The 10218-nt window shown below is 46.2% G+C and overlaps 1 protein-coding gene across 1 annotated transcript in view; it reads right to left on the bottom strand.

Moving 5' to 3' along the window:
* The window catches only part of VPS4B (vacuolar protein sorting 4 homolog B (S. cerevisiae)), a 39748-nt gene extending 32221 nt beyond the window's left edge, over positions 1–7527 (bottom strand). The window contains 1 exon segment of the mRNA XM_011953594.1: positions 7246–7527. Within this exon segment, the coding sequence (XP_011808984.1) occupies positions 7246–7272 (27 nt within the window). The 5' untranslated portion in view covers positions 7273–7527.
* Between the last annotated feature and the right edge of the window lie 2691 nt (positions 7528–10218).

Raw genomic sequence — 10218 nt, 5'->3', positions numbered from 1 at the left:
AGCCACTGTACTGAGTGGCACATGTTAAATCTTTCATCAAAGACAACGAATTAAGAGGATATGCATCTATTTTTTTTCCGCTGATGAATGCCCCATCTCAACCTTATTTCTGTTAACATTTTTCATCTGAAATGAAATTAACCATGTCTGTTAGCATTTTTCATTTGAAATAAAATTAACCATGTCTTCTATGGTCTCTACAGTTAATTCTGGAGAGCTAATTATTTTATTTTTCATTCTAGAAAGCTTTACCGGGGAGATTCATAGAAAGGACATCCACACACTTCCATTAGTTTCTTGACGGACATGTTTTACTCTCTATCCTTCTGCAAGACGCTGGCTACTGCTATCTCAAAGTCCTCCTGGGTGACATGGACTCGCTGTTCCCTCGGGGCATATATGGTGGCTTCTCTGCATATGACTTTCACTTCAGCCCCTGATGCTCCTGGCAAAAGCTCAGCAATTTTTCTCTGGTTGATCCCCTGGGTCAGGTTCCTTTTCAGAGAATGGATCTTCAAAATCTCCAGCTGGAATTCAATTTTTCTGTTGACGTGCCCTGAGTAAAGCAGCGGTCGACAATAACCTCCATCTTCTTGGTGGCCTCAAAGCTGTCCAGCTGGTTGTGCAGCTCCAGCACGATGTGCACTTCACTGTGCCCTCCACAACCCACCTCCAGCTGCAAGGGGCTGATGGAGCTGATGATAGACGGCAGGTCCTCATTCCATGACATACAGTTCCCTCACCATTCTTGGCCCTTCTGTGATGAATTTCTGTACCAATTCAGAGCCAGGGATATAAACAAAAGTACAGTCTATATGATGAGCCATGACCCAGGCAAACAGTATCTTCCCAGTGCCTACAGGTCCATACAGCAGGACCGCCTTGGGTTGTGCAATACCCAGTGCTTCAAAGAGCTTGGGATGCTTAACAGGTGGCTCGATCACTTCTCTGATGTCCTTACTCTGCTTGTCCAGTCCACCAATCATCTCTTAAATCAAGGCTGACACCTTCTCCACCATCATTGGTGACACCAGTGGGTCTACTTCGTTGGGTACGATGCTGTGCAGTGTGTAGCTATCATTTCTGAGTGCCACCTGGCAACTGGGTCCCATGTCATTGATGTCGCTGTTTCTGTCCACATCTAAGACAAATTTGCCCTTGGGATATACCTTGACTAACACTTTCTCCATATCCATGGCCCGGACTACTTCCCTCATACAGGAGACCTGTTCTGGCAGCAGCTGCAGCTCCTCCTGCAATAGGCGAACTTTTGCATTTAGTTCATTCTTTTGTGCCTGCAGCCTCTGGAGGTATTGGCTCTTATCATTCACAACTGACTGGAGTTCTTCAGTTCTTCAGTCTCAGACAGATAATACTGGCAAGAGTCTGCTGCCTGTCTTCCCCTCTTCTGGCTCCATCTGCTCTGGTCCATCAAACATTATCTTCCCTCTTCAGCCAGAGCTAATTTTCTTTCTGAATATAATCCTCCACCCTCTCCCTTGCTAACACCCTAGTTCAATCTGCTATCATATATGTCAAAACTACCATCCAGCCTCGTGAGTGGTCAGTGTGTTCCCACCCTTGCTACCTGAAAACATACAAGGCAACCTTCGATGGCTTCCCATTGAAAAGAATAAAATTCTAATGCTGGAGCTGACCTAAAAGGTCTGAAATAACCTGAGCCCTACCTACATGTGGTTCTCCTCTGAACCCTAGAATCCTCCTGCACTCAGGCGGCCTGGGCAGTTGGATCTCTCCACCTAGAAAGTTCTTCCTTCCTTTCCCCAGATAGATGCATGATGTCTCCTTTTCAGTCCTAGTTCAGATGGCAAGTCCTCAGAGAGGCCCTCCCTAATTTGCTATAGAAAAGGCTGTACCTCATCCCTGCTCTCTGCTATCTGCCCCCGCTGCACTCTCTCATCCTATTACTGTCATTATATTTACCTGTACACTCACCCACTGCCTGTCTCCTTTAGGGAGGTAGGCTCCATGAGGACAGGACTTCACCTTGAGCTCCCCACGCCTAGAATGGTGCTGGCATACAACAGGTACTCAAAATTGTTTAACGAATGAAAAAAAAATTCCCCTCCTCCTTTTTCAGTATCTTCTTCCTTTTAATTACTTCACTTCTGTCATTCTTAACATTTCTCTCCACTAGATATTTCCATCAACATACAAACAGCCCTCCTTTAAAAAGTCTTGATAACAAAACACTGTTCAGTGTTAGTTCTGTTTCTCTGCTACCTTCTAGAGTCAAAAATCTCACCAGAGAGGCCTCTATTCTCTTTCCTTTATCACGTAATAAAACGGCTCCTATAAAGGCTCTCTAGGATGCTAGATCCAAATACCAGCTCTGTCTTCTCGACCTTCTGACATTGAAAGTTGATTATTTCCTCCTTCTTGGACACTGTCCTCTGCTGAGTCCCCCACTACCACTTGGCTGGTTTTCCTCCTACTGCTCTGGCAGCTCCTTCTCAGTCTCCTTCATTGATTCTCCCTCTCATATGTGACAATGAAGTATATTCATCAGGCGCGGGCTGGGACTCACCACCCTATGTGGTTTGCAGTGACCTAGGGCTGATGATCTTTGTGTGTGTGTGTGTGTGTGCGCGCGCACGCGCGCGTGTGTGTTTCTGAGCACGCACATGGTTTTTTTGTTTTTCTTTTCATTTATTGGCCTCTCTCTCCCGTTAGAATGTAAGCTCCAGGAGAACAGCAGTTATATCTGTTGTCTTCACTTCTTTATATTCCCAGAGTCTACCACAGTGGCTGACACAAGACTGAATGACGTATCACCCCAGGATCAGTCAGGATCCAGTTATCAATATGGAAGTATAAAGGTTGGGAACATGTGGCATTGTCCTTTTCCACTTAGGAGACCCAGACACATCCACCTTAGAAAACCCTGAGAAATGGGGTAAATTCTACAATTACCTGCCTCAGGAGAAAAGGTGTCCCAGGCCCTGTCTGTCGAGACCAATTCTTTCTCCTCTGCTGTGGAGCTGATCCCCAGCTTCCTCCGCTGACATTTACTCCATCAATGACATGCCTATCAACTGTTCTCTCCAACCTTTCCTTTTCTCCCTCAGCAGAAAAATGTGTTGTCCTATCTCAGACTCACATCTGCAGAACACAAACTACACACCACCTCTCCTCAGCTCCTCGGTTCTCCTCTCCCTACATCTTACTCATCTCTTTGCCTCCACATCAAAATCCCAAACACTCACATTCATCCCAGTTTCCTGATCTGCTATTTCTCACTCAGCAATGCTTTCTGCCTCCTGATAGCCAAACCTTATGCTTATCTCACTCCCTCTCCGCAGCACTTCACACACACAACAAATACCCTGACAGTGTCTCCTTGCTTGGCTGTCATGACGTCATTTTCTTCTAGTTTTAGTCTTTCTTTTTTTTTTAAGACAGGGTCTCACTGTGTCACCCAGGCTGGAGTACAGGGGTGTGATCACAGCTCACTTTAACCTCCACCTCCTGGGCTTGAGCCATCCTCCCACCTCAGCCACTGGAGTAGCTGGGACTATAGGCATGCACCACCACACTAGCTAATTTTTGTAGAGAGGGAGTTTCACCATGTTGCCCAGATTGGTCTCGAAGTCCAGAGCTCAAGCAATCTGCCTGCCTCGGCCTCCCAAAATGCTGGGATTACAGATGTGAGCCACCGCGCCTGGCCTGGTTTTACTTTTGATTAACAATTCTTTTCCAGGCTCCCGTTTCTCTCTCATTAAATGTCGCTAATCCATAGAATTTCTACCTTGGTCTTTGTTTTGGCTTATTCTGTATACTCTCCAGGATGTGACTCTGTATGCCTACAACCTCTACTACCACCTGTACGCTAATAATTCCCAAATCCTTATTTCCAGCCTAGTTCACTCTCGCTAGTTCTACACGTGTATGCAAATATTCACCGACATTTCCATTTGATTGTCTCCACAAGCAACTAAAACTCAACAAGTTTAGAACCAAATTATTTTGCTCCCTTGCCCTGGCCCCAAATATCTCTCCTTTTGTATTCCCAGAACCAATCCCTACCTACTCAGATACCCAACCCCGAAATCTGGGAGAAAACCCAGACTATTCCTCCTCCCTTTCAAAATGCAGATACAGCCGGGAGCGGTGGCTCACGCCTGTAACTTCAGAACTTTGGGAGACCGAGGTGGGGGAGATCACCTGAGTTCAGGAGTTTGAGACCCGCCTGGCCAACACAGCGAAACCCCGTCTCTACTAAAAATACAAAAATTAGCTAGGTGTGGTGGTGCATCCCTGTAATCCCAGCTGCTATTTGGGGGCGCTGAGGCAGGAGAACAGCTTGAACCCGGGAGATGGAGGTTACCATAAGCCGAGATCATGCCACTGCACTCCTGCCTGGGCAATAGAGTGAGACTCCGTCTCAAAAAAAAAAAAAAAAAGAAAGAAAAAAATGCAGATACAAGCTTGACTCTTCTCCATCTTCTATTTTTCTCCTCTGGTCAATCCTTTTCACTTTATTTGAATGGATACTCTCCTAATTTGGCCCCTCACCGCCTTCCATCACACAGACCTTGCCTCCTTGACCAGTAAAATATACTGTAATAAAAGTTATGTGAATGTGGTTTATCTCTCTCAGCATCTTACTGTATTGTTCTCAACCTTCTTGTGATTATGTGAAATAATAAAATGCCTACGTGATGACATGAAGTGAAGTGAATGACACAGGCATTGTGACGCAGTGTTTCAAAATTATGAACTATTTATTCTGGAATATTTCATTTTGGACCCAGGTTAACTGTGGGTTATTGAAACTGTGGAAAGTAAAACCACAGAGAAGTGGAGACTACTTTGTAGCTTTATTACATTATTACATAATCTTGATTTTTAGTTATCTGCATTCCCTCATTAGATTATAAGCATCTGGCCACAGGGATTTTTGCCTTGTTCAGCACGAAGTTAACCATTACATGGATATTAATCCAAATTTCCTAGGTTAGAAGGTTGAAAAGGTTGAATGAGAAAGCGCACAAGTGAACCCACCACTAACAAAATTACAATTCAAGATCCCTCCTGCTTAACAGTAACAATTATGCCTTTAATGTTGGTCAGTCTCTGGCTGACGCACTGAAGAACAGCCAAATGTCCAATTCAAATATGATGCATTCTGGGGCTGCACACGGTGGCTCACACCTGTAATCCCAGCACTTTGGGAGGCTAAGGCGGGTGGATCACTTGAGGTCAGGAGTTCAAGACCAGCCTGGCCAACATGGTGAAACACTGTCTCTACTAAAAATAGAAAAAAATTAGCTGGGCGTGGTGGCAAGAGCCTGTAATCCTAGCTACTTGGGAGGCTGAGGCACGAGAATCACTTGAACCTGGGAGGTGGAGGTTGCAGTCAGCTAAGATCATGCTGCTGCACTCCAGTCTGGGCAACAGAGCAAGACTGTCTCAAAACAACAACAACAAAAACCTGCAAATGATGAAGATTATGTTGTAGAGTACCGAAATCACATGCGAAGTCTCTGACAAATGAAAAGTTGGTGAAATAAAAATTGTTAAAAAGTCAATGATGACAAGATGGGCACTTCAGAAGGGTCACCTTTAATACTCAAGGAAAAAACACTTTTACCAAATGACCAACGCTTTTTCCAAATACGTTTACCAAAAAGAACCTTTCCAAATAGGACTACAAAAAGCTACAAAAAACTCACGTGAAGATTGCTGAATCTTAGTTTAATACAACCTTGGTGAAAAAGACACAGTTGGCCGGGGGTGGTGGCTCACTCACGCCTGTAATCCCAGCACTTTGGAAGGCTGAGGTGGGCGGATCACCTAAGGTCAGGAGGCCAGCCTGGGTCAACATGGTGAAACCTCATCTCTACTAAAAATACAAAAATTAGCCAGGCGTGGTGTGGGCAACTGTAGTCCCAGCTACTCGGGAGGCTGAGGCAGGAGAATCGCTTGAACCTGGGAGATGGAGGTTGTAATGAGCTGAGATCGAGCCACTGCACTCCAGCCTGGGCGACACAGCAAGACTCCGTTTAAAAAAAAAAAAGAAAAAAAGAAAAAAGAAAAGAAAAAAAGACACAGACAAATCAACGCTTGACTTATTCTACAAAACGAGTCATTGTTGCAATTATACACTTATTTTGTGAAAGATTAAAAAAAATTATTTTCATAATCTTCTAGGTCGATTTTCAAGACGAAAGTCCCAAGCAAGCCTCCTTTCCCATTCTTTTTGTGTATGCATGCGTGAAATTTTAATCTCTGTTTAAGTGGGTCTACTTTGAGTGGTCTTTCTTCAGAATCAATTATCACGGCCTAAGGAGTTCTTCCATTACCTTTGATGCCTCTATCAGGCACTCCAATAAATGTTTGCCTCTATCAGGCACTCCAATAAATGCTTGTTCAACAACCTACCGGAAGTCCAAGACGGGGATTCAGTACAAGTATTTTAGGCTACTCTTTCTTCCCTTATTGACTTACTGGACTGGGAGTCCTCTACATTAAGCCACATTACATTCTAAACTCCACTGAAGCCGTAGATCCATTCTGGGGATGGGAGACACCATTACATGAATATCTTTTCTGAAAGAATTCCATTCCACAGAAGACTAACGATTAAGCCTAAAATCTTAAGATTCCATGATCTGTGTTCAAAACACTGTGCTCATTGCGGTAGAAGAGGTGATCTGGAGCCACACAGAAGTTTAAGAATACTCCTCGATCTTACACACTACAATCTGGGAGCCACAGGAGACTGCACATAAATTCAATGACTTCACGGAGATTGTACGTAGGCTGGCTGTAATCTCAGATTCTTAGTCTGTTCCCATATTTCTACTCACCTGACAGCTCAGAACGAAGGCGTCTGCTGTCAGCTTGAGAAACTAAGACCGAACTATGACCACCCTATTTTCAACTGGTCTAGAACAGGGCTTGGCAAAAATTACGTTCTTTCTCCCTTAACCCTGATTGGAGAGACCTGCCCAGATCTTGGCTGGTTTGGGGACGTGAAGACCCAACAAAAGGGAAGAGTATCACAAAGTCAGCGGCTCGGGAGACCCCAAGAGCGGGTCAGAACAGACCTTTCCGCTGGAAAACGGGCCCCTTTCCCACCTGCGGCAGGCCCCCGGACCCGCCCTCCTCCTTCCCGACCACAGGCGCGGCCGCTTCCTCCCTTCTCCCCGCCCCCCACCCGCTTCTCGCGCCTCCCCAGGGTCCCAGCTCCCTAGGGGGACGGGAGATGAGCAATGATACCTGGAGGTTCGGCGAAGTGGATGACATGGCGGAGTTCCCAGGCGGTTCCCAAGGGGAACGAGGGGCGAGAAGAGCCAACAGCAGCGACGTCGAACCGCGCCCGGGGTAACAGCCCCCAAACTGGGGAGGCCGGTGGTTCTCGGACCGCGAGCAGCAGCCTCCCTTCCGGCACTTGTTTTCAGACAACACTCTCTCCACCGGCACTTGGACCCTCCCCACCAAACTTCCGCAATCCCGAGCCCCTCTAGGTTCTGGTCCCGCCTCTGCTCCGGGCACTTCCGACTTCGTCATCAGCACGCGCGCACCCAGTCACCAGACTCCCTTCTCTCGCCACAGCGCAGGCCCTCCCTAGGCCGGAAGAAGTAGCCTGGAACGCAATCGAGCCCTGGCGGAAGTCGGGCTCGGCGCAGGCGCACTGAGACTCTGACCTAGGGGCGGGGCGGCAGCCTGGCGGACCTAGGATAGCGCAAGCGCGGAAACGCAGGGCCGGTTTTGTTTTTTTTTCTTTGTTTTTTGTTGTTGTTGTCGTTGTTTGTTTTTTCCCCACCCCCGGGGACGTCTTTTACTTTGAGATGAATTATTGGCGCTGGCTCCCTTCCCTCCTCATCCACGTGCCTTGTTGCCTCGCAGCGTTTGAGTGAAAAACTCATCCATTTCCAAGACCCGCCGACTGGGGGCTTTGGGCCTGTGACTGCGCCTCCCTCACTCACTCCATGTCCTCTGTGGAATGGGGGCGATCACAGTCCTCGTCTCGGTGGTGAATAATTCAGGAGGGAGTGCGCGGTGAGGCGGCTGCACAGCGATTCTCTAGCAGTCAGGCCGCGGGCGGGTCGGCGCTCGTGCCTGCTTGTTCTTCCCACGCCACTGGGCATCTTCCAAATGACTGTTGTGTTGGGAAGATGAACGTAAATAAGGCGTGGACGGCCGCTGTCCTCGAGCATATGATCTGAGAGGGAAGCACTTGTCCTGTAAAATGGACATTATGCCAGTTAATGTTTACAGGCAAATGGCTTGAGGTTAAATGCGTCAGGGATTAGAGGCAGGACCAAGGTAAAACCTTTTCTCAGCCTTCCTGTGGTTTGCAGCCACCACTACCCTTTTCTTCTTTTCATAGTTAACCTTCTCAAAGGAAAGCAACGTAGATGTTTAATCACTCCATCATTTTTTTCTCACTCATTCCTTAATTTTTTCTAATCTGACATCTCCGAAAGAATTAAAGTCTTCTTCTCCTCCCTCTTCATTGGTATTGTCAACTACCCCGTTCTTATTTGTCCGGCTTCCTCATGTTCCTTTTCTACTTCCTTCACTGTCTCCCTTTCTTACTCCTCCCTGAGCTTAAGCTGAATTTACTTAAGAGTCTGATGTCCTCTTCTCTCTTGCTTCTCCACCTCTGCTCATCTTATTCTCTTCTTGAGCTTCAGCTACAAATAGACTAGAAGTCGCTTCAAATCTGGATTTCTAGACCCACCCCATCCCCTGCCCAGCATTTACAACAGCCTCCCAGAGGTTTCCTTCACAGGTTTTTTCTGCAAGACAAATTCAACATACTCAAATTAATTTACCTTCTACCCTAAACTTCTTTCTCTGGTCTCTCCTTAGAATAGTATTGCCAAATCTGTATCATCCAGGCTCAAAGCTCAGAGCCCTCTCTCTGCCCTGCATCTACCAGTCCTTTCTCCCTACTTGTGAAATTGCCTTTGCAAAATGATGACTGAGACAGTGAAAGAGATCTAACTTAACCAACTCCATCTTGCTTCTAACCTCCAAGCTGTCCTTGTACATTCCTGGGCATAGGCTGAACTAACTGTGGGAGAAAACTAAGTTTATAATTTAAGCAGAGATGGGCCAGGTGCGGTGACTCAAGACTGTAATCCCAGCACTTTGGGAGGCCGAGGTGGGTGGATCACCTGAGGTCAGGAGTTCAAGACCAGCCTGGCCAACGTGGTGAAACTCCATCTCTACTAAAAATACAAAAGTTAGGCCAGGTTTGGTGACTCACACCTGTAATCCCAGCACTTTGGGAAGCCGAGGTGGGCGACCACCTGAGGTGAGGATTTGAAGACCAGCCTGGCCAACATGGTGAAACCTCGTCGCTACTAAAAACAAAAATTAGCTGGGCATGGTGGTGCATTCCTATAATCCAGCTACTCGGGAGGCTGAGGCAAGAGAATTGCTTGAACCAGGACCCAGGAGGCGGAGGTTGCAGTGAGCTGAGATTGCACCACAGTACTTGAGGCTGGGCTACAGAGTGAGACTCTGTCTCAAAACAAACAAAAATTATCCAGGCGCGATGGTGCCTGCCTGTAATTCCAGGTACTTGGGAGGCTGAAGCAGGAAAATCACTTGAACCCAGGAGGCAGAGGTTGCAGTGAGCCAAGATCACACCACTGCACTCCAGCCTGGGCAACAGAGAGAGAATCCGTAAAAACAAACAAAAAACCCTCTTTTATCACCAGTAATAAGCCATGTTGTTATGATGGAACCCCTGATGTGGAGGAGGGCACATTACCTCTGTGGTATGCTTCCCAAACCTGTAACCTCAATCTAATCATGAGAAAACATCAGAAAAATTCATATGGAGGGTTTTTCTACCTCTACAAAATGACCAGTGCTCCTCAAAAATGTCAAGGTCATAGAAGACGAGGAAAGACTGAGGAACTGTCACAGATTGAAGAGACTAAGGAGATGACAACTAAATGCAGTATGGGATTCTGCATTGGATCCTGAAACAGAAAAGGGCCATGCGTTGAAAAACTGTTGTAAGAATGACAATAAAGTCTGCAGTTTAGCTAATAGTAATTTATAAATGTAAATTTCTTAGTGTTGATAAATGTACTATGGTTATTAAAGATGTTAACAGTAGGGGAAGTTGGGTGAAGAATATATGGGAATTCTCTGTATACCTTTGCACCTATTCTGTAGAAGTTTATTTTTAATTTTATTTATTTATTTACTTATTTTGAGACAAAGTCT

The sequence above is a fragment of the Colobus angolensis genome, unplaced genomic scaffold, assembly GCF_000951035.1.
Source record: "Colobus angolensis palliatus isolate OR3802 unplaced genomic scaffold, Cang.pa_1.0 Scaffold369, whole genome shotgun sequence".
Taxonomy (NCBI): Eukaryota; Metazoa; Chordata; class Mammalia; order Primates; family Cercopithecidae; genus Colobus; species Colobus angolensis.
The sequence above is the reverse complement of the archived record's forward strand: the minus strand, read 5'-3'. Positions and strand labels throughout refer to the sequence as shown.